This window comes from Theobroma umbraticum, unplaced genomic scaffold (genome assembly GCF_002168275.2).
Source record: "Theobroma umbraticum cultivar Fairchild unplaced genomic scaffold, ASM216827v3 scaffold_204.0, whole genome shotgun sequence".
Classification (NCBI taxonomy): Eukaryota; Viridiplantae; Streptophyta; class Magnoliopsida; order Malvales; family Malvaceae; genus Theobroma; species Theobroma umbraticum.
In genome coordinates, this window is record NW_018397267.1 from 2,845,344 (window position 1) to 2,870,449 (window position 25,106).

General features: G+C 36.9%; 3 protein-coding genes and 1 pseudogene across 5 annotated transcripts; 2 read left to right on the forward strand and 2 right to left on the reverse strand.

Annotated features, from left to right (window-relative positions):
* Positions 1 to 1,086: 1,086 nt before the first annotated feature.
* On the forward strand, positions 1,087 to 2,646 carry LOC110424779 (protein AGENET DOMAIN (AGD)-CONTAINING P1-like). Its single transcript, XM_021439467.1, has 2 exons — positions 1,087 to 1,487; positions 2,402 to 2,646. The coding sequence occupies exons 1-2, from the start codon at positions 1,087 to 1,089 to the stop codon at positions 2,511 to 2,513; spliced, it is 513 nt and encodes a 170-aa protein (XP_021295142.1). The 3' UTR covers positions 2,514 to 2,646.
* A 1,977-nt stretch (positions 2,647 to 4,623) lies between these two features.
* On the reverse strand, positions 4,624 to 5,303 carry LOC110423722 (Dof-type zinc finger DNA-binding family protein). Its single transcript, XM_021438053.2, is given in 4 exon segments — positions 4,624 to 4,925; positions 4,928 to 5,023; positions 5,026 to 5,082; positions 5,085 to 5,303. Coding segments are annotated over 4 exon segments (474 nt in total). The 5' UTR covers positions 5,221 to 5,303; the 3' UTR covers positions 4,624 to 4,740.
* Positions 5,304 to 8,777: 3,474 nt separating this feature from the next.
* On the reverse strand, positions 8,778 to 15,254 carry WAVE2 (SCAR family protein). Of its 3 annotated transcripts, none has more exons than XM_021438049.2 (9): positions 14,693 to 15,254; positions 14,322 to 14,485; positions 13,497 to 13,620; positions 13,264 to 13,396; positions 12,874 to 12,941; positions 10,226 to 12,710; positions 10,009 to 10,113; positions 9,322 to 9,429; positions 8,778 to 9,220 (listed from the first exon to the last, which is right to left on the reverse strand). In XM_021438049.2, exons 1-9 carry the CDS (start codon positions 14,845 to 14,847, stop codon positions 9,170 to 9,172), a joined length of 3,393 nt encoding a protein of 1,130 aa, XP_021293724.1. In that variant the 5' UTR covers positions 14,848 to 15,254; the 3' UTR covers positions 8,778 to 9,169. The 3 variants fall into 3 exon arrangements, with proteins under 3 accessions (XP_021293724.1, XP_021293725.1, XP_021293726.1); XM_021438050.2 differs by having other exon boundaries at positions 10,009 to 10,110; positions 14,693 to 15,242; XM_021438051.1 differs by lacking the exon at positions 14,693 to 15,254 and having other exon boundaries at positions 13,497 to 13,631; positions 14,322 to 14,448.
* Positions 15,255 to 18,608: 3,354 nt separating this feature from the next.
* On the forward strand, positions 18,609 to 20,174 carry LOC110424509 (epidermis-specific secreted glycoprotein EP1 pseudogene; annotated as a pseudogene).
* The last annotated feature ends 4,932 nt before the right edge of the window (positions 20,175 to 25,106 follow it).

A 25,106-nucleotide genomic window follows, 5' to 3' on the forward strand; every position in this document is an offset into this window, starting at 1 on the left:
TCACTCTATTTTGGTTTTCATTCATTGTATCTAATTACCTAATACTAGTTATATATATCTTGCATGTAACGTGCCTGTTGCTCAAAACAGCTGAATTTTTACAAGAAATTCATGAGGGATTCTAACATGGATACTGCTTCTTGCTTCTAACTGGTTGAGGTGTTCAAATGCAACTGATATTCACGAATGATCTGTCATGAATTTCACCTGATAATTGATTTAAATAAAACCCTTTTATTGTATCTGATAATCAATCTCTTGTTCAACGATTTAATTGGATATATATAAATTTTGATAATTTGAAACTTAGAATTTTCATTTAGAACCAACACAAATGGATGAATATAGTTTCTAACTCAATATTCTAGAAGTAATTTAACATTTTAATCCTTGAAACCTCTTTGTGCGGTTTGAAAATCATAAATTATAGTAAATATCTAATTTATAAGGATTACCGTAACAAATCAATTTAGATTAAATAAATATATTTTTATAAAAAATTAATCTTTTACATTTATTTTCTTAAGTAAAAATTATTTAACCAATTGAAAATATTAATTTATAAATGTATAATAATAAAAGTAAAAACATTTGTAATGAAAATTAACCATTTAAAAATCTTACTGTAAATTTACAAAAATAAATGTAAAAAATTATAAAATTAAAATAAATATTATTAAAATATTAACATAAATATAAGAGTTACGGTAAGAAATCAATATAAACAAAATAAATATACTTTTACTGAAAATTAATCATTTTATATTTATATTTTCGAAAAAAAAATATTTAATTATTTACAAATGTTAATTTATAAATATATAATAATAAAAATAAAAACACTTGTGACGAAAATTAACTGTGGAATTATACAGGAGTTGATCCAACGGCTGATACAACTTCTCAAGAAGTGTTAAATGACTAAGGCCGTTGGTTTTTATATTAAAAGGCAAAGGTCGGTATACAAAGCTCTCAAATTCCAACTGTCGCTGATCTACTCTCTTCTCATTTCAAGAATCCTCTCTAAACCCCCTTGCACCCTGCCCTGAGCCATCCCCTTTGCTCGTTCTTGAAGGCTCCAAAACAATGGATTTGAAATACGATGATCCTATTGAGATATGCAAGAAGGAAGAAGGGTTCTCAGGCATTTATTACAATGCAAAATATCTGGCTGCGATGGGAAGTAACAAGCACTTGGTACGTTACGATACTCGGCTAACCGAGGACGGATATAGCCCTATCGTCGAAGCTGTTGACGCAGATGAAATCAGGCCTTCGGCCCCAAAAACTGCTCATAACATCGTCCTGTCCGACAAGGTTGAAGCCTATGTCAACCTTGCTTGGCGGGTTGGGACTGTTATAAGAAAAGTTGATTCTAACTACCATGTGAAGTTGGATTGTGATGGGAAGGAAGCGCATTGTGCTTTCTATAATGTTAGACTTCATCATGAATGGCGCGATGGGAGTTGGTTCAATCCTGGAAGTGGGTATGTTGCTTTCTTCTCAGTCGTGTTCTTCTATGACTTCTTGTCAAGACTTTTGGTTCTTGGTCCTTGAAATTAATCGCTTCTTTGTTAAGCACTTACCTGGTAGTGATACCAAAAACATTTCTTTCTTGCATCTCTTATTGTGACTTTTGACTTGTCTCTTTCTCTGCTATTTCTAATTGGTTAGAATCTTGGAAGTTTCTGTCAACTTTCTTGAATTTTTGTTGCAAATGCACTATATATATTAGGATTCTTTTCAATTATTTTGCATTACATATTCTGCTTTCATTAGGTACCAAGAAAATCACCTATGCTAGTCTTGTAGGCAAGAATATGGGTAAATGAATTTCTTGAATGAAACAGTAGTTCAACTTCTTTTAGTCTACACTAGTCAATGGGCAATTAATTTTGGTTTTTTCCATTGTTTCCAGCACTGGATTCCATTCTCTGTTACCTCATAAATGGAAATTCTTTAGTACTATAAGGCGTCTTTTCCTGGAATATGCCCCCATTCCATCGATATACCAACCACCCCCTCGTCAATTAGGGCTTTCCCAGCAATACTATCAATAAGCAAATCTAAATCCAGGATGGGCATCCTGTTTAATTTCATTTCCAGCCCAACCCAACTGAAATGTTGCAGATTGATGGATTTAAACCAAATATCTATATCTTAGCCAAGGCAATGGTTAGTCTGGACTGAAATTATTGAATGCAGTTAGATAAGTGGCCAAATTTGCTGGTCAAGTACAAAAAATTCCATGCAATAGGGTATTGCTTTCTGTGTTTTTTATCTTAAGAGTTCTATGACTTGAGCATGTGGTTTATGCATAATCCACTCTGTTTCCACTACAGTGAGTTATGAGGACTGGTTTTATTAACTCTAATTCGACTCTGTTGATTGGTTTCATCAGGTCTCAAAGTAGCCAAGCAACCACATCAGCGCAAGGAGGTCAGCCAGCAACTGAAGGCAGCATGGCAGACACAGGAGATCAGGGGAGGCAGCCTAAAAATGAGGGTGACTAACCAAATCCAGGACAAGGAAGAGGCTAGTCTACAACTCTAGATGCTGCCACAGAACATCTATCATTTTTCTTTCTTTTTCTTTTATAGGCTGATAGTAGAACAAAGTGCATAGAAACATTACTGATGAGCTTTGTTTTGCACAAAATGGGCAAATTTTCAGTACCTTAGAAATTGGTTTACTATAGCATTTGACAGTAAGTAATTAGCTAGTGCCATGTGCAACCATTCTAAGTTTGAACCTATGGCAATTACTAATTACTTTCAGATGACTCTTAACATGAACTGTATATACTTCTTTGTTGCTGGTTCATTTCTCCTTCCCCTGCTTTATCCTAACGTTTCAAGATTAGTTTCTTTCTAATAGGTTGCCCTCTTTGTTATTCTTTACATGTGCTATTTTTGTTTTATAATGGCATCATCAGTCACTTGAATCTCCAATCCTCACTCATTTTGGTTATCATTCATTGTATTTAACTACAGATACTTGATAACCATTAACAAGAATGTAGGATTTCATCCATGCACTTGGCAGGAATCTCGTCGCAAACTGTCCTTTTCGAATGAACTTTATTCGACAAAATAGATTTAAAGAACAGTACAGGACTGTGTTGAAAGGCTTACTACGGAATATTATTCTTGTTCTTTCTCATGTTATATACTCATTCAATGCACTTGTTTACTCTTGAAGATATCCACACCAGTTTCAACTAATCCGTAGGAATTTAATTACCTCATGCTAGTTGTTGATAAGATGCCTAACTCTATACCTAAAGGCATCTGTGTTTTCTGTTTTCCAACCCAGAGGCAAAAGGGGAATACAGAAAACAAAGAATGAACGCCATAGTGGTTCAGATTCCCAACATAACCTAGCAATTCAAAACCAGATAATCAAAGATGAGTTTGAAGCAATAGGCTGCCCTTTTGGTTTTCAATCTTTTTTCAAGTCACCAGTTTATATCCGTACACAAGAGGGATCAAATAAGAGGTGTTGCCTATCCTATCAACCATCAAGTTTGTTGAGAGATAGTGATAGTTTTCGGCCTGCTGGTGCCTTTATTGGACTAGTTGGTCATCTTTTTCTTTGGGGGAAAAAGAAAAAAAAGGGGGACAGATCAGGGCTAGCTCTACCGTTAAAAATGACATGGAACTCTCACTGTCTCGTTGAATACGACTCAAGCCAAGTTTGTCCGTCACGAAACAGTACCACTTTTCACTGAATAAGAGCAAGAAGAATCAATGCCTGAAGACATGAACAATCCTTCTTTTCATGAATTCCAACCCAAAGTCCATTGGTAACGAAATGAAACAAAAACCTCTTACATCTTTTAAGGGTAAGGTCTCACCTTATCCCAAACATGATCAATATGGAATCTATTTGTTACCCAGGAGCACAAAAACAAAAGAAAAAGGAAGAAGAAAACTATAGTATTCGACTAAAAATGTGGACTTGCCTAGATGAATAGCTGTCTAATTTACAACCCTTTTGTTTCCTGGTAGGGCTATATAATTCTTTGATTGAAGATCCAATGACATCATCCTTTTTGGGTTACTAGATAGATAGATAGATACATCAAAATCTTCAATGAATATGGATTTTGATGGGATTAGAATTCTTCCCCACTTCCAGGCTTTGCTCCGACATCTCAACGTTATCCATTGAATCTTTAATCTTTAGCAGTTTACATGTGCATTAGCTTGCGTGAATCATGCATCAACCGTTGTTGTCCGAAGAATAATTGCCATTCTGTGCCCCCATCTTATGATTCGTCTAATTTCGCACGTGCATAATCAAGATGATGATGATGATGATGAACTTGCCGGTGATCTCAAATATTGTTAATTAAATTGGATCATGGACTCCTCGGTGGGTTGATTTTGGCCTAGTGACATTACCACATGAAACCCTCATGATCAGCGATTAGCACATTTCTCCTAATTAAATTTCAAGGCAGGATTTGATTAATCATTGATTCTCCCTTGCTGCACCGCAATTTGGAAACACTAATCCCTAAGGTACATCTACTTAATCCAAAACTTTTTTGATTTTTACACATTTTTTAATATTAAATTAAACAATACTAACATTTGAAGACTAGCATTAGTGGACTAATTAAGCAAAGACCAGCCTGTATTTACATTAGTCTATAGTCCGTACAATTTTTTAATCTTTGTTTGAAACCTTTTCCAAGCAAGAGAAAATTGATAAGATAAGAAATACTATTGAATATCAATAAGGTTGACCACCTGAGCAGCTGATCCGCCTCCGCTTCATTGGGAAAACTTGCCGGAAACCACCATTCGCTGCCGCTACCTGCCACTCATCCAGCATCATCCCTTCCAACTCAAACTGGTGCACCCCACTAGACCCATCATACAAGCACCCTTCCGCGAACCCACCAAGATCACGACCAGCGGCTTAGCTTTCCGGCGACCAGCCCCCACCGGAACGTTCCGAAGAGCCCACCCTGCCGTCCAGTACCTCTGGCAACCTTTACAGAAATGTCTAGGTGGTTAACGTTGTAGTTATTGAAGTAACAAAATTTGGTCTCCATGCTTTTGCATCTAGGACTGGTATGATCTTGTCTGGCCTCTTATCCAAGGCCGGATGATCAGCTTTGTTTTGTTCCTCTTTTACTTGTCTTCCATGCAACGTAATCGTTGTCCCAAATAACTTGATCCCTTGCCCTTCTTGGCTAGCCATGACCATTAGAGAAAGAGAGACAAGGACAAAGACAGAGACAGGGTACAAAAGAGATGAGCGTTTCTTTGGTTTGGGCCGAAAGGGGTGTATGAGCGGTTATATATACGGGGAGGAGAGAGGGTGGGGGGGAAAAAGTGCTGGAAATTGAAAGGAAAAGAAGCATGTGAGGCCAGAAGCCGCCAATGCCAATAACCAGGTAGGTGGCGTGGAAAAGCTGATGATGAGCTTTTTGTCCACATCATTACTCCACGTCATCAATATTCAACATATAAAAAAGTCCGAAAGTGGGTCCCAATCCAGGTAGGTTTGCGTACAAAGTGTCAAAGTGATGGAGAATTGGAGCATAAAGGGATAAAGTTTCGGTTCCGATGGGGTTTCATTTTTCTACTATATATTCTATTTCAAACCAAAAAAAAATATGTAGGGAGGATAAAGCCAATTAAATCCTTCCCACTTTGGGTTTGGAAATCTGGAATTCATTTGATTGTTTACTTTTCATTGATTTCTTTCTAAGATTATATAAATCCAATAAAGGAGAGACTGTAGCTAAAAGAGAAAAGAGAGAATTCCACTAGCTAGCTGCATCCTGCATGAAATGATGGATACAAGCTGATCAATTTGATAAGAGAAAAACTATGGGTGCTTTAAAAGAATAACAATGAGCTTTTTACTCTGGGGTTGCCTGCTTGTGTTCCAAATCAATGGTAATTAAAATTTTCCCAATCCATAGAAATTAGCTTTTATGTGAAAGCTGCTTTTTAAATGCTTTAAAAGAAGTCTCATGTCCAATCAGATTCCACCAGTCCTCTAACTTGCTTCCCAGCAAGCAATGCATCATCATCACTTGTTATTATACATACAAAAATAAATAAATAAACTTTATAAAAGACAAAAGAAACTAAGTGGGTCAGAATTCATATCATAAAAGTTTTCATAGTAATCCTTAAAGTTGGAGACAGATTATGGAATTGCAATTCCTTTTTTTTTTTTTTAATTTGCTTCATGCATGCGACCTTTTTCAGGTTTCAATGGATTTCGATCCATCACTTGCTTGTTGGGGTGGCCCTGGAAGCTCTCCAATCTCCATAGCTTTCATCAGTTTGCAAACATTTTAGCAATGGAAAGTAGTTTTCATGATATACGGGCTTTTGATTTGTCCAACACCTCTTTATTTAATAAAGGATCCTCATTAGATTAATGCAAAAAAGCAGCCTCATTTCCGTTACCTTTTCCAATTATATAATGTAGACAAAGAAGCATTTTCGTTCCTCTTTGTTGAAAAAAAAAAATAAAGATGAACTTTTTCTTTTCGATGCTTTGGAACTCTCTTTTTGATTAAAAAAAGTTAAAGAGAAGATTAAAGGGGAAAAAAAAAGATATCTTTTTAATGGGAGTGCCCTTTTCACGTCCTTGAGCAAAAGAATTGCTTTGGGTTAACCCAAAGGGAGTGTCCTAATCAAGTTTGGGTTAAGATATTTTGTTTCAAGGAAGGGGATGAAAAAGATATATTAATTTGCAGCAAGTTGCTATGTTGTGCTTCTTGAATGTATCAAGTTGCTTTAATAAAATGAAAGTAATTAAGAAAGTCTCTCTCTCTCTCTCTCTCCACTCTTCTTTATTGCTTTTTATTTAATTATTTACACTTTTTTTATCTTTCCTTCACCAATCAATTCTAGTTTGGGAGCAATTGCAAAACTATAGGGTTAATATAATAAGGAAAAACAAAGTTGTTCATTAAGATAATAAGGCCTCGTGTAGATGCATGTATGTTTTTCCAAACGACAGTAGTACATTTCTTAACAATGTGGCATAGCCTAGCCTAGCCCTGTGGAACCCATCTCTCAGCTTTGCCCGCATGGCAAGAGTGCCAAAACAAAAGGCTTTAGCCTAAGAAAGGGACAATTGATTCTTGGGTTTGAGCCAAAGCTTTGAAAGCTTCCACAACTTTTTGTGGCCAACTTTTAAAGAGTTGGAGATGGGCAAATCGCAAAAAGATTCATGCATGTTTTTATTGCACCTTCTTTTCTTTTTTTTTTTGCTTTTTTTGGGTTAAAAGTATATGTAAATCTTTCTCAATTCTTTTATTCTTTTTATTTATTGTTCTTTGACCAATTACTAACGAATAACAATGTAAAGGCAAAGTTCTCCCTAAAGCTTTAGTTAATTCCCTTGGTTATTATCCCGATCCTTTTACAATGAAATGGCGCATATAATCTTGTTAATGAACTCTTTTTCCATAGTGGCAAAGATCCTTTGCATAATCTCTACTGCCCAATATCTTTATTTTAATCTTAATTTATGATCCCAAATTTGCATTATTAATTGTGTCATCAAGGATTAATGAAGTCCCTTTGTTCTTAAGTTTCTTTCTTCTCTCAAATTTGCAGCTGGAGTTTTGGCCTCTAGCGTGTGGCGAATGCTATTCATTGCCTACTGTAATCAAAATGAAAAAATGAATAAAGTAGGTTTTTTTAGTTGGCCAATATAATTAATTAGGTTGATATGAACATTAAAACTTTTTAGATTTTTTTCCAAATAAATAAAATTGGACAATATTTAAGGTAACCACGTGCAAAGCTAGTTGAGTTGTTTCTATGGAGGAAAATAATTTTTCCTAATATATTTATTTATATAAATTTATTGAAGAAAACAATCCATAAATAAATAAGGTGACCTTTTTTGGATCTAAACAAGTGAAAACCTTGTCTTATGGAAATGTGTTTATCACGTGTATTTTGAATATGAGTGTGATTTGAGACTCAAATATTTAATTTACTGTGAAGATGCTGCAGCTGCTGCTGCTGCATGCAACTTGCAAATAAAATGGGTATTAATTCACCCGAGAAGTCGTGGTGTTGGAGTTTTGAAATCTGTTCCGGTTGAAACTAAATCTTTAGGTTTAGCATAGGAAGGCTGGCATCCTAATTTTGTCAACTCTTGTTCCAGTTTCTTTATTTGATTATTTGATGATGATGATGATGATGGGTTCTCATCCGTTGATTCTTGGTACAAGCCAATGGGCATAAATCAAATAATTAAAACTTGAAAAAAAAAAAGAACAGGACATTTGCCAATATTCTAGTTATTTGCCTCTTGTCTTGAAAGATTCTCACTCAAATACACTTTATTGGTTTACTTTAAGGCTTTCTTGTGAAGAATAATAACAAAAGATTTAGATTAAATAAGATGACTTGAATCTCACAACTAAATTGAAAATTCCAATTCCAAACACAACGAAACAGTGATTCATGATCGAAACCAATGCTACCCCTCCAGGCAATTACGCGGACACTGCTGTGTTTTGCTGCCGTTGAAATTTGCCTTGCGAATGACGCAATTTCAAGCAAGACACGACAGGGGAAAATGCAATCATTATCCTTTGTTCTAAACCTGACAAGAGACTCCACCGGTTCCTTGTATTCAACGGCCAAAACTAAACAACTCATCTATTTATAGCAAGTTGCATTATAACCTATGGAAAACTCCAGTTTTTGCCTGTTTTAATCATCAATCCATCAGTTCATGTCACGCAACTGTTGCCAAAATAACGAAGCAAGTTTCGGTAGGGAAAACCTTTGCATATTCCACTGCTACCAACTGGTTCATTCTAGGTTGATCTCGATATAAGGATACAACAATTATTCCAATTAAAAGAAATTGTCCCGACCAAAAAAAAATTTTTTAAAAAAAAACTACCATATTTTCATGCATTATGCATGAACCATTGCCTCATTGTTGTAAACTTACATCACGACTCACCTAAATACCTGTTCAAAGCATTTAACTACTCAGGAAATGAAAGCAAATAATGGCTATATAAGATACAAATGCGCCCACTAATTACAAAAATAAGACAAGGATTATACACATGTTAAACAGCCTCACCCACATGTGAAAACTCGAGACTGAGAGGATTTACTTCCCATTATCTTACGCATCAATATCCCAAAATGATTTATGCGTCGCTCCAGTTATCATCATCTTCGCCATCATCACTCCCAACAGCCTGAACAAGTTTCATAGTGGTTGATTTCATGGTGTGATCCATAAGAGAACAAATGAAATATGACAAGTAAAGCAAAAGAGTGAAACAGGACAAATTGAAACCTGGCGGATCGCATTTGCTTTCTGCAAAATTGCGGTGACTTTGACATTCGTCGTGGGACCAGAAGTAACAGTTGGTTTTGCTGTGACTGTTGGTCTCAGGTTGAAAGACTGTAATGACAAAGAATACCAAGCAAGTGAATGAATTATGCTCCATTTTATTACAACATTCGATCTATTCTACGGGATAAACGAGACCTCGCATTTAAATTTGGGAAACTCATAATTGAAAGCAATGAAACAACATACAATTTCTACCACATGAAGATACAGTAGAATCAAGTTTTCAGAATCAAAGAGAAACATAAAACATGCTCAAACTACACCAACCGCCTCCGACTAGATCCTACACCAAAGGCACTTCTTTTTCTTTTTTTTATTTCTATAGGGGAAAGACCGAGGAAGAGAGGTGGGAAACTCTTATGTCTCAAAAACGAATCCTTATGGCAGATGAAATCAGTGTCTTTCTATTTGAAAAATATTAACAAATAAACCATGAACTGATCAATGATTGTTTAGAACTTATCAGTGGTTTTTACTTTTGTTTCCTTTCTTTCTCAGAATTTGATCAGAGAAATTGTTCCTTCAAGCAGTAGAAATTCTCATCCGTTAAAAGTACATCCAAATTAAAAGACTAATCATTTTTTGGGTGATGGAGAGCAACATATCAAGAAAGAAATGACTACTCACTTTAGCTCTTATTTGATGCAAGAAATCTTCCTTTTCATCCACCCCCCTGCCACTACTGAGCTGGTTAGCCTCTTTCTGCCTATTCAAATTATCTTGGTCCGCCTGCTGTATGCATAAAATTTTTAACCTTTTATATACAAGCAGTTTCCACTTCACAACATTTTTCAATGTGAAATTTTTGCTTTAAAAAATTAAAAACAGAATGCTGCTAAAGTACCTTCTTCTTTGGTTTTAATGCAATTGCCTCATCACTTATTTGTTGTTGATCATTGAAGGGTGGCTTAGACTTCAAAGAGACAGTAGAAAGAAGTTTCAGATCAAGCTCATGTCTGAGAGACTCAGATAAAGCATGTTGTCTTTCTTCTGCCTCATCCAAGCAGGGTTTTGAAACCCGCCACTGCACAGGAGGAGGTGGTGGCGGCAATGGTGTAAGGTCTGTAGAATTTTGCAATTCTGGCTGGTTCTTTTGAACAGAATTGCTTTTGGTTTCATCCTGTAGTATATGGTTAATGGCATCAAAACTTGGAAGATCAAGTGACAGAGGAAGAGATGGTTCAGCACCAGTCCCAGGAACTACAGATTTATGTCCCCCATTAACATGGATGCCATTATTGGCTGCTTCCCCAAATTGTAAAGAGCTTGAGACAGATTCCATAGATGACAATCTGCTTAATGCATCATATAGCGCAGGGTCCTTGCTTTCAGGGGTTTCACCAGATTCCCACTGCTCAGAATTTGACTCAGAGCAATGACTAAGGCAATCATCTGACATATAAGGAGATGATCTGCAGAAAGTATCATCATCAGAGTCTGAACCAACATCATGCACTGGAACAGCAGGCCCTGGGACCAACTGAAAAGAAGGAAACATGTCCCTGACGCTTTCCTGATAATGATTCCCATCAGGAAATTGCAATCTGAGTTTAGAAGTCTCAAATCCATCTATAGGGTTGAAAGATATTTTCATATGTTCAAGTGGTGGAGAAGAAGTAAGCGAATTTACAGGAGATCCATTTCCAATCTGCTCGTCAAAAGTTGTACAAGAAATTTTCTGATATAATATGCTCTGGTGCCCATTCCTCTGCTCCAATACCCCAGTTTTTGTAGAAGTGGCTGGTTCAGATTCACCATAATGAGCAATTGAGACCTTTCTGCGAAAACCATTTACAAGTAACTTATGGCCAAGTCCAAACATCCTAGATGAGTTGTCGTCATTCTCTTCATCAGATTCAACGGATGTAGCTTTGATATTAGGATTGACTTGGTGCTTGTTCCCGTGTGGCAATGAAGTTTTTAGGCTCAAGCCAGCCCCTTTAAAGTTATCAAGATTATTATCACACTGAGAACTAACAGCTTTTTCAAGATTGGAAGCTATATCAGCTATTGGAAGGGAAGTTTTCCCACTACATGAACTTGGAACCTTCTCAGCACTTTCTGCATTCTCAACCACTGTACCTGTATTTCCTTTGGGTCCATCATGCATAGGCATAAGAATTTGATTTGGTGGACCAAATGCTTCACTACATTTGGCTGCAAAACTCTGCCCTGCAGTTGATACAGCAAAATCAGGGGGTTTTGATGGCTGAAGTCCCAAAAGACCACCATTTGTCCAGAACCCAACTGAATGAACACCAGAAAATTCAGTGTGGGAGTATTCAGACTCACTGACATTGTTTATCATCCTATCACTTACTAGATCCTGCATATCAGAAATTGTGGAGCCAGATGATGATGATGGATCGCTGATGGCAGATTCCACTTGTGAACCATTATGAATTTCATCACTCATGCATAAATCAGTACCAGGTGAATGGTTGGGATCAGTAGATTTCCCTGATATTTGAGGGATCTGTTCACTGGCAAAATTCTCTGAGGGGACTGGATCTGATAAACTCATGGGCATCCCATTGTTTGAAAGAATATCAGATGAGGCAGAAGATTCGATTATAGATGGATGATGGTCGGCATTACTATCCATAACTGCATGCATTCCATCTTCTCTATTCTCATTGTTAACATCGTTAGCATCACCAATCTGCTCAACTTCCCATTTAGTTTGGCACTCAACATCATTTTCAGAACACAGCTCCACTTCTCGTTTTGTATGGCATTCAATATCATTTTCAGGTTCTGATTCTATTGTGTTCAGTGCGTCCATGTAATTGTCTGGTTCACTTTCAATTTCGTCATTTTGGTTATCAATAGAACTTGATTGGGGAGCATCCATGTCATTAAATGGGATATCCATTTGGTCACCATTTCCAAGATTGGCAGCTCCAGTTTCCTGCACATCTACATCAAATTTCATCTCTGAAGCTTCATCTCTACCCCAATTTCCTGCTTTGGACTCCACTATTTCGGCCTTTTCATCCCATGTTACACAATATGAACTTGGCGCAATCTGCTCTTGTAAAGAACTATCTGAAAAGTTATCATCTACAACCTGAGTTTGTCCAACATGAAAATTTGAACTAAGGGTATCAGTTTCTTGCATCAACCTAGAAGACACTTCCTTAGGTTCCTGTTCCTCAGGTAGCATGGATGAACCTAGATTCAAAACACAATCGATATATCCAGACCCAGTTCTTGAATCAAAAGAATTTGAATGTTCCCCCATATCAGATTTAACTGCCATATCAACTGTAGATGCAGTTTGAGACGAAGAAGTTCGCCCGTTAGCAATCGGAGAAGTAAACTGCATTCTGCATGGTCAGATTTCATGTAAATTTCAATTAAATCAAACTGTATTCAACAGAATGAGTCATATGCAAAGACTTATATGTTTGTGTTTTTGTGTCTGTATGCTCGTCTGTATGAATGTGTCTGCACACGTGATTTGTATACATATACAAGTATCACATTTACCTGCCACTGCGATTCGATAATGATGCACCACGCGATAGTTCGCCATTCCTGTGTGACGATCTTCTTTTCTGTCCATTTTTGACAATCTTTTTCAGAAATAATTCCAAATTGAAGAACATGTAGGTTATTCAGTTGCAACGTGAGCCAGAAAAAGTGGTATTTACATAACATGTACCTCCACGTCATAGAAGTCCTAGAGGCATATATATTCCAAGTAATTGTGGAGTGAAGGATTTCACTCGACTAAAGGGTAAACTAGTTAATTAATTAATTAATATGAACTGAGAGTCAATAATGAAATTTGCCGTGAAAATTGATTCAAAAGGTAGATAAATGCTTTTCAAAATTTTCAATATTCTATGCCTGGATGGTTAATAGAGTAACTGATACCTTGCTTTTACGAGTCTTCTTATCCCTAGGGACTTTCTCAGCATCTTCCTCAATGCAGCTACCTGATGCTCTCTTAAAGTAAGTTGGATCTGAATATCTCTTCATAGAAGATCCTTTGCCACCAGCATCAAATCTGATCGCAAAGCAGAAGAATCCAAAAAAATATTCATTATTGCATTACTTTTAACATGCTTGCCATGGCTAAAATGGGGAGCAGATGTAAGTAACCATACTTGTCAAGCAAGTGCAGGCGTGGAGGGTCACGACAAACTTCATAGGAATCCATAATAAATCGTGGCAAGTCATTGTAGATGAAATGATTTTTCTCATTGTGAATTTGAGGGTGCCATTCAGAACCTGTACGGCAACTGCTTCCCATAAAGATTTGAATAGAAAGATAAAAAGTTTCCAATAGCTAATACAAAAAATCCAAACTTGAAACTAGACTGTGTCTAAGTGCAAAAGCAACATGATTGGTTTCCTTTTATCTTGATTCTTAAAGATAAAGGTCCATTATTATGCAATGTCCTGCAAGAAAATAACATAAAATTAGAATAAAACATGTTTTCCCATTGAAAATGTTCCCAATGTTGTAGATCTACTTCAACAATAGTGATCTCTTTACATGAAAATTGCTTCAAGAGCCAGCAGCAACTAGTAACTGATGCCACCTGCTTGACTACAATTGATGTTCTTCTTGAAATTAAGTTCTTACTGACTATTAAAACTTGAACAATAAGATATCATTTTGCACTAAAGTCATATATACAAGTGAACTTATCACCTACATCTTGCTGGCATTCAACCCAGACAAGAAACTGACAAACTTTGCAGTGGTTTACACGGAAATCTGACCAGTGAACCACAGACGTCCAGAAAACAGGTAACAAATGCCAGAAGACCAAAGCATAAAAACATACAACATGACTAAAACAAATAAGATAAAATAGCATGTACCAAATTCGTATATCTCGGTAATTGTGATTAAATGTACAAGAAGCATTATCTACCAAGGAAATGAATGGCTTTCAAGCAAAAGACATGTACAGAGTCCATACCAGCTGTGTAAGCAAAGTGTATATGACTTGTTTGGGCAAGAACAGCCTTCTCAAGGGGCGGAAGCGCAGCTTCAATCTTTTGCACACGAATCATCAATTTATGACTTCTAGAAGCTGTGCTCATTACTTGCTCTTGTAATCCATGAAAAACCTCTGCTGCAAATCTACAACAGAACAACCAAGCCACGCCACTTACAGTTTAAATAAACAATAACAAAAAAAGTAAGCAATTACAAAGCTTAACGGTCCATTAATCAAACTCTTGAGCTTTCAATTGTTACCACTCCTTTAAACTTCCTTAGCATTCAACCAAATAGAAGAAATAATTTGAAATTGTAAAAATTATAAACCAAATAAAAGAGTAAACATACTCAGCAAGATCGCCTAATTGCCGCAAGATCCCGACGAGACCAGCGACGGCAACGCCATCGAGGACAGCCTTAGGATCTTCTCTATTAGCTTCCTTGTAAAGCTCCGGTTGACCAAGCCCGTACTCATCCCTCACCTGAGCTCTAACCAGAGGCATTTTCAATTTTTCTCCAAAAAATTCAGAGAAAATAGAGAAAAGCAGAAGATTTATTCACAAACAGCACCCGCATAGATATATACCACTACTACTACTACTCTGAATGAATTAAATGAAATGAATGAAGGAATGAAATAACATAATTAATTAATTAAGTATTTTTTTATTTTATTATTCTGTTTTTGCTAAAGAAGGGAAAAAAGAGTAGGTAGAGAGATTGGAGCAGCTTAACTGCCGAGAGAGAAAGGCAGAAAGAAGGGGAAGGAGAGGACATTGCCAACACCGCAAGCCATTCCCCCGAAATCATTTTGTAACTATACTTCGGCAAGGAGGATTTTGTAGTTTGCAAAGACGGAATTGACCTTGCACTTCCAAGAGAATGGCTCGGTATGTCCCTTGGGCGGCGAAATTACGGATTAGGGCTTTCCTTCGCTGTGTGGTTCCGAGGCTTGACTGAAGGAAACGTGGCGACGACCGCGACATTTTGGAATGCCCTTTTTCTAATTTAATTGCTTCTTTCTCTATCGTAATTACAGAAACAAAGGGGGAAAGTGACTTCTCTGTGGAAACACATTAATTGGCTCCTTTTTCACCCCCACCCATTGGTCATTTCAAGCTATATTTGAATTACGATGAAATGTAGGTTTAGATACAAAAGAATTCTGGTCATATGAATCATTTGGTCCTTGATTCTAAATCTTTCGTTGATCTTATAAAGCGAAACACATGGAATGGGAAAGGGCAACAAGTCGTTTGTTTGATAATCCTTGTCACGTTCCATTTGTCCACGTCTGCAATTAGGAATCCACAAGGTTAAACCAGGATTAAAAGGCAAATCTGATTTTTTTTTTTCGATTTGGGGTTTCTTTTCTTGCTGAAACCGACGGGTGTTCACCGCGTCAATGAAGAAAAGAAATTAAGGGCGTGAAACGAATTGCACCAAAATTTCAAAAGTTCGTTGGTTGACCTTAATGCAAGCCCAAATCTTAAGCAAGGATTACTAATTCCACGATGGGATTATGGTGTGGGGGTGGGAGGGAAAGGTTTAACCAACCCAAGGAGCTTGCCCCCAACCAATCACGTCTTCGCACCTGCCTTGGAAAAGTAACAAAATAACGGCAAGAAATTCTTTCCCACATTGGACTATATGACTTGGTCATCATCTAGAAGCCCTTGATAGTAGGGTATAATTTCTGAAACAAAATCCAATGTTTCATAAATCCTCCAAAATAGGGCGACGATCAGTGACCAAACACGTTAGATTCCTCCAAATATATTTAGGTAAACAAAGAAGATGAGCAATTTTTGTCGGGTGAAGGGAGTTGACCACTGCTCCATGTGCAAGGTGCCCAGTAGCTCTGGCTTGGCTCACTGGTCTAGACTATTGGCTAGCTTTCACTCCACCCCAAAAACCAATATTGAATTCAATGTCAATTTGATAATCAAAAATTGGTAATTGTATAAAACGATGTTATAATTGAAAAGTATAAAAGGAAAGAAAGCGCCCCATAATTGTTCATAACATTTTTTTTATGTGACATTATTAAAGAAAACTGGTATTAATTACTCTTACCTAGTATATACCATGCTTTTGGAAATACTGTATATCTAGATTGTACAAGTTTTTTTTTTTTTTTGGATTGTTATCAAGAATGATTTTTATCATTAATGGTCTGTTTCTTTCTGTGTAATAATTTCTTCTCGTTGGGGGAGATTCTTATTTGGTTACCAGTTGCAAGACATTTACCTGGATTTCATACCATGGGGGTAAGTCTTAAATAGGATGAAAAATATTCCTATAATTAGCCAACTTGGTGCGTGGCAGAGCAAGTACGTTGTTGGATCAAAACACATTTCCAGACATCTACCCCTCCATTATTAAAGCATTTTGCCTACCATTAAGATAATCTATGGGCAAACCAAGTCCATCATGAGATTCGATCCGAATTCTTCTTCTTTTTCTTTCTTTTCCGAAGAAAATGCTTTGATTTCGAAAACCTTCAGATGAAGATAAATTCATAATCACTAGGACGACTCAGTGTTATTTATTAATTTATTTGTGTAGTCTTAATTAAATAATTAATACGTACTCAACTACTTTAGCAGGTAACACAAGAAGAGAGAATATTTTCGATGTACTCAAATCAAAGTCGTCAATATTTCCAGGACTCCCCTTTACACTTTCCACCGTCACATTGTTGGCATCCTCAAATTCTGCTAGGCTGTAATCATTAAGCAAATTGCACTACTTAACAAACTGCTTAATGCTCTCAGCCATATTCTCAGCTGTGGGGATGGATCATGAATGGAAAAAAAACAAAAGAGAAGCAATTTGTGTCAATGATTGCGCACAACTACAGCGTTTTGAGGCAGATTTCACAAGGAATGGTCGGATAAAACCTTAGCAAAAGCCGGTCCTGAAACCCACAACAAAAGTGTCCTCATTAGAAAGGGAGCCCTCATCCTACGTAATGCAACCTTGTCCTATCTTTCATACTATGTAGCCCTTGTACCTCACCTCCATATTCACTATCACATTTATATTGGCCTGTCATTCTCGCCAATGGTTATTATTTAGAGAAAATGACAGAAAAAGCCATTTTACTTAACGAAGTTTTCTAGTTTCCTCTAGGAGAGGAAGGAAAGAAACCAAAAAAAAGGGGCAAAAAGAGTGAGCCAAACGGTCTTGAAGCAATGGTGAACACGGCAAAGAAGAACGGAAGTCACATGGAAAGCAATAAGTTTGGAGATAGACATGCAGCCAATGAGGTGCAAAGCCATCTGCAGATGCAGTTCAAGGAGCAGGGTTTTTAATGCAACCTGGATTGTTCATAAATAAAATTTGTACCACAAATATTAAATATTGAAGATTTTAGATGTACAATATTACCACGTCCGACTCGAAGGTGGTTTGAAGAGTTTTTTAGCGTTGATCTAGTTGCAGCTCAGAAGTCAGACGGGCCAACCATAGTGGACTTAGGCAATGGATTGTTAGGTCTACTAGCCTGGGGCCTATGAAGATAATAAATGAGATTCTTTTGGATTCAGCTGCTCTCCTGGGTCCCCTACCTGGAAACTACTTAATCATCACTCTGTAGTAGAGCTGAGCTGCCCATGACTTGGGCGGGCTGCCGTAGATCCGTGGGTCTAATTCAATCCGCTTAGATCTTTGCTTATGGTTGCAGTATCTCTCACAAGCTTAAACTAACATTAAATATTTTCAAATTACTTCTTCATTTTTTTAGCAAATTCTAATATTTAATGGTTGAAACCTTGGAGTTATATGTCAAAAGCCAAAATTATGGTAGTAAATGCATTGTAAATTACTTTCAATTGGTAGCCTTTATTCCCTTTTTTGGATAGTCTGGGACTTATAATGGGTTGCTCAAACGGGTAGTCCCAGTCAATGGCTTAAGATTTCTAAAACTGGTTTGCCCAACGCCCTATCCATTGTTTATGACCAACTCCACCATGACTGAAAACAGCTGCCAATTCTTCAAGAACGATCAACGAGCCAAAGACAATAGAGCACATGTCCGCGCATTACTTTGCTATCCCCAAACTTGCATAGAAGGTGAAATGGGAGAGGTGGGTCAAAGTAAAATATTATCGCTCATTCAGATCATGCAGATGATCAATGATGACAGTCGACAAGCCATCGAAAGAGAACCGCACTATCGGTTTTGGCCCATAGCATTCAATCAAAGACTTTCCCTATAAATTCACCTTTGCCCAATATGTCATCCACAAAGCAACAAAAAAGCGCCCTTAAACACATCGCCACAAAATGCATTGCTCTTTCCCTTCATTTTCACTCGCATTGTTCACTCTTCTCTTTTTTATTCTTTGTTCTTCGAATGTAGCCAATGCCAAAGTTCCACCCTCAAGGACTTTCAAGTACATAAATGAAGGTGATTTGGGAGAATACAGTGTTGAGTATTTTGCAGACTATCGTGCCTTACCCATTTACTTATTTCCATTCCAATTATGCTTCTATAACACCACTCCTAATGCCTATACCCTAGCTCTACGAATGGGCCACCGCCGGTCCGAGTCCATAATGAGGTGGGTCTGGGAAGCCAATCGAGGGAGGCCCGTTGGAGAAAACGCCACGTTAGCTTTGGGGTCGGAAGGAAACCTGGTTCTAGCTGATGCTGATGGCACTGTGGTATGGCAAACGGGCACTGCCAACAAGGGTGTGGTAGGGTTGAAGCTGCTAGCAAATGGTAACTTGGCTTTGTATGATAAGAAAGGCAAATTTATTTGGCAGAGTTTTGACCACCCAACAGACACGCTTTTGGTGGGCCAAACCCTGCGATCAAATGGTCCAAACAAGCTGGTTAGCCGCACGTCTACTGCTGATGGCTCCGAAGGGCCTCACAGCTTTGTTATGGAGCAAAGGTATTTTAAGCTGTACTATAAAAGCAAATATTCACCAAGCCCTTTGCTCTATTACAGGTCAGATGAGTTTGGAAATGGCCAGGGTTCCTTAGCAAATCTTAACTTTTACAGCATGCCAGAGACCGAGCAAGCCTATGCTTTTGAGCTGGGGTTCACGTTTGACATGAACAATTCTAGTAGTTCAGGAACACACATTTTGTCAAGGCCTAAATACAATAGCACATATTCCATGCTTCGAATGGAATCGGATGGTAACCTTAAAATCTACACATACAACGAAAATGTTGATTGGGGAGCTTGGGAGAACACATTTAAGCTGTTTGATGGAGACAATCACGAAAGCCTGTGCAAGTTACCGAAGATGTGCGGTTCACTAGGAATTTGCGAGGACAATCAATGTGTGGCATGTCCTAAGCCAAAGGGTTTGCTAGGATGGAGCAAAAACTGCGCGCCGCCGGTGTTGCCGCCATGCAAAGGCGGTGCTAACATAGGTTACTACAAAGTGGTGGGCGTTGAACATTTTTCCAATGCATATGCAGAAGGAGATGGCCCCATGAAGTTGAGTGATTGTAGAACCAAGTGCAGCAATGATTGCGGGTGCTTGGGGTTCTTCTACAGGGAGGAATCATCCAAGTGTTTGCAGATTCCTGAGCTTGGTACTCTGGTCAAGGTGTCTAATCCTGCGCATGTTGGCTACATCAAGATGCCCAAGTAGATTTCTGTTTGGAAACAAGGAAGCTCGATTCTATATAAATGGTTAAAATAAGACAGTCAAACCTTGGTTAATAATCTTGTCCCTGTTATTATGATACTCTCATTTGTTAATTACATCAAAGAATGTGATGTTTTCTAAGCTTTTCATATATGATTTGTTTTATTATGCTGTTCTAATCCTAATCATATTACAATGGAAATGCTGTTACAAGTCTCTTCGTATAAATTTGTGACATCCACAAGCATGGTGGCTGAAACTGTCAATTGAGCCAACTCAGCTCGGGCTAGGAAATATGAACCCAGTGAAGCTAAGATGCTAAACGTGCTGGTAGACAGCCCACGGTGGGTTTAAGCTGGGTTATTAAAAGCCGACGCAACGGAAGCTTTCTCCCCATAATTTCATTTTTATTTTCATTAATTAACTTCTTTAAGACAAGATTTACATCTTTTTTGGTGCCATTGTCTACTCTTCAATCAATAAAGGGAAGAAAAGTCAGAAATATTAATGTTGAAAAAAGAAAATAAAAAAGAATTATATTGGGACTCATCAATTTCAAAATTTGATCCACTTTATTAACGGAATTAAATTTATTATATTATATTAGAAATGTATCTATCCAAATGTCAAATGATTTGAAAAAATAAAATAAATAAAATCTGATTACAGTTGAAGCGAATATCAATTCATTAATAAATGCTCTGAGATGATCGATGCGAAACCTCCTAACTTATTTATTTTCTTCATTCACACGTATATTTAGAAATGGACGGTGAAAGATGGAAATTCATAAACTTCAAGATTGTCTAACAAAGTTACAGCAGATACTTAGGGTCCACGACTAGTAGGTGCAGTGAAAGACAAATGGAGAAGAGAATGGGCCAATCCACGTGGAATGACTGGTCTTTCTGTTAGAGAATTAAAGCCATTCTAAAGAAAAATAAAGAAGTTGGGAATTGAAATATCAGGGTGATCCTGTATCTCCAATCTCCAGTTAGTTCCCTTTCTTTGCTTTTCCTTCGAATTGCAAATTGGCTCTGCCATGGCCCCAGCCCCAGCCCCAGCCCCCGGTTGTTTTGGGAGGGCTGACAGATTTGTTTCAATTTCAATTATCCCCTCAATTTGCGATATGTTTCCCCATAACCATATCATGTCAATCAAGTCTCATAAATTAATGGATCCTATCAGTCAAAGGCTAATAAATAAGCACTACTCCCTCAAAACAAACGTGCTACCCACTTTTGATCAGTTTTCCTAGAGTGGGTGAGGGAGAGGTTGGGGGTTGGATAACAACAGATTAACCAGGCACAAAGGCCCCAGAAATCCTTTATATATATATATATATATATATATATATGTATGTAGCTAGTGACTAGTCTTAGCTACCTAAGAGGGAGGTAGTGTACAGGTTGTTGGTTTGTCTAAAGCATTGCCAATCTTAATTTCTGCAACAGCTCCTTGCACATCTCTTTTCTTATACCATAAAAGATGATCGAATGTTGGAAACCAAAATAGAACTTCAAATCCACCCAAGATATAGAAAATTATTGATGTAGTGGGCATGTAAAGACCATGCAAAGAGAGGAAATTATTTTTTGTCAAATATCTAATGCCATTGGAATATTTTAATTTTGGGGATGAATTAGATAACATTGATTGCAACTAAAGCCTATATCTCACATGAGTAAAACATGAGATCCTTTTCCTTTGCATAATTTATATAATATACTCCTCTGTCCTAGTTTGTACAGGAGGATTACTTTTGACTCACACCAAATTTTAATAGTATTGTGACAGTTTCCTTTTTAACCTTCGGAACCTAAGATAGTGTGAGAATATTTGATATGACCACCTGACATTTTTCTAACTGTTTTTAGGGATATGCTTTTGAAAATTCTTAATGTCTAAATTTGGAAAGTGAAAGAAATATATTTGAACTTTCCAAATATATATACTTGCAGAACCCATTTTTAGATTTAATTAGTAACTAACAATTATAATTTTTTAATTGAATCATCATATTAAACAGCGAGAATGGAATCATATCCTTGTTAATCAAATGATACTCTTGGTTACTCTCATTTTGTGCATTAAAATTTAATGAAGAGCATATAAATAGCATGAAGCCGGTGCATTAATTCATTCCACAAAATCAATTTATGAGTCATGAAGGATTATGTTTTATTGTAGATATTAAATTCCATTTTACACCAAATTAAACAACAGTTAAACATTTTAGAATAAGTGTTTATATGTATATATATATATAATATTTCACAACGATTTATAACATTATTTGACATATTTTTAGTTCTTAAATTCCATCGAGTGTTTTCTTATAATATTTTTATATGTAGATTTGGTACGAATTTCATATTATATAAATAAAGAATGTAGGGAGAGATTTCAGGCACTGCACCTTGCTGGACCATTCATGCCCACTTAATGAGGGAATCAATTGGAAGGGCCCTCCGGTGATGCATGGTAAAAAGCCAAGATATACCCCGAGACATCTGGTGTACTAGAAAGCACTCAAACCAAAACTGACCAACATGGAGAATAACGAGGTTGTCTTTTCCTTCAAGGATCGAGCTATAGTTCTAAGGGAAATTTATCATCAAAATTCTATGAAACTATGCATACATCTTTGAGGCATTTTATTAAATAATTACCCCCTAAATCCCCAAATGTTAGTCATGTCCATCACTCATCCTCTTGCCTTAAACAATTTGCAGTCATTTCTAGATTCAATTGTCATTCATTAAGCAAACGAAGAGCATTTTTCATGCACCAATGATAAATCCTGGAAATAATCCCAGCAGCAAACTTATGTCTATCAAATCCAAATTAATTTAACCACTAATTCCCAGTAAGCAATGGACCTATTCCCTTGTAATAGTCCCTCGACAGGCCTTGCCCTTGAGCAAAAGCCTCCACCACATGTCCTCTGATGTTCAGTTTCATTTTCTTGGTAAAAGTAAGAAGCACAAAACAAACAGGCTATATGGCAGCAATGAAAGGAAACCAGGTATTAGGTTTTCCAATAATAAAAAAACGCTCAAGAAGGTTAAGACGTAAATGTATTTTATCCTAAATTATATAGTATTTTTTTCTTTTACATCTATATATCACTTGTTGCATGATCATCACATGATATTGAAATATGGCAAAGATAAATTGCAATTTCATGTCAGATTTCCTCCCAATCCAATAAATAAAACACTTGGAGAGCAATTTTAATAGCTGTTAATTCAGCAAAGTTTGATTCTTTCATTTCAAGTGGGTTTAAAAAAAAAAATCTAACTATAGAGCCAAATGAATCTCTTAAAGTTCATTCATAATCTGTCAGTCTCGATTTGTTTTTTAGCAAAATCATTCACATTATATTTCAACTTATTTTTAAAAAAAATTAAAAAAAAAACCCCAACTTTGAATTTTGCAATAAGACAAATAGATAAAGAGTCCCATGGATTAGACCACCACCCAAGCTCATCCGAACCACCACTTCCTTCAATTGCCTTGATCTAAAACATAAGTCTTATTTTAATTATAAAACTATTTCTTTTGTTGGTCCCATCTTTTCTCATTAAAATAAAATCATTCGTAGCAAGTTATAAAAATTAAAAAAATAGCATCACACGCTGCTAACTATCTCTTTTTCATGACACCATAGGGAGAATGAAATAACACAAGATAAAAGAAAAATAAGAATTTTATTTTACACGTTGTCTTTGAGAAAATGGGATTGAAACTATGTTTAGAGAGTCTAATTCGGATAACTAAGTTTGATGTATGGCATCTCCCTCTACAATTAGTAGGGCTGGGGCCATAGGATTACTCACGGGAGGCTAAGGCATTTGCACAGTTTTATTGCCTTATTGCCTGCTGCAAAGTCACCTTATAGGCGTCCCTTCCATGAAACATCTGTCCCCACCGCCTACGTGTGGGAATTGAATAATACAAAGCTCAGAGAGATATTTGCCACAGAAAAAGATCTTCTGTGGGTAGGCCTAATTGTGGACTATTGGCAACATTTTTCAAATTCAAAACAAACTAGTTCAGTAAAACTTGTTTGATTCATAGTTGAAGATTGATTGGTTGTTTTCAGAAAGGGATTTTAGGGTTTTAAATCAAGTCAAATAGTGATGAGTACTCCACTTGCTAAACTTTGAATGCTATCAACTGGTTTTCTCATAATGGTACGCACGGCAGAGCCCGTGAATTGTTTGAAACAGAAAGGAGGGTCGAATGAAAAGGAAGGGATCAGAGCTTGCGAAAACATAAAGGAACCAAAGCAAATATATATGTGAGATATATTTTACATATATAGTCCGACAAAAGGTACCTTCATTTTGGGCATCAATAGCTTACAGCATTTTACTTTGGAATCACTCTTAATCATGTGGTTCACACTGCTAACGATTCCCATTTCTCCTTGGAAATGGATTTTGTACTGAGTTAGTTTGTGTTTTTCATTTACCAATTGAGAGCATTATGATTCACGAGTCATGTCTTTTAGCCGAATCCCCATTCATATGAGTTCGGTAACTGCGTTGGGCTACGCTCATGTTCAAAACCAAAGTGCTATAAGCAAAAATTTTCACAAGATGTAACAGCTATTTCAACGAGGTGGGTCAGTTGTTGATTCTTGTCTACAAAGTTATGGCAAACAATTTCAGCTTGGAATCTTGCAATTTCATCGTCACGTTTTCTAGTGATCAGCTTAACTTTGGAGTTGCTCCAAGACAGATTATTGATTAGGAACATGCATGGGCATGGCAAAACGGGGATCGGAATGGGTCATCAATCTGAGAATTTGACTGCCTTTGCCCAAGCATTAATTGTCCCCTTAAACCATGGTCTCTTTGAAGTCAAAAACACTGTTGTAAAAGCAAAATTACCAACGAAAATAGTTGCCAAAATTCTACCAAATCGTGCAGTAAATATGCTTTCTTGCTGAGCCTGCTTTTATCAGTTGCACTAGGCTTACTGCAAATCACTTTCGTGAAAAAGAAGGGTTGGACAGTATCTGACCTGACGACCTTTACAAAATGACCAAATGAGCCTGGGCAAAGCGTTGGTGTTCAACGACATGACTCGAAAAAGCAGAGAAAATTAAGCTTGAACTATTTTTGCCATTTCAATG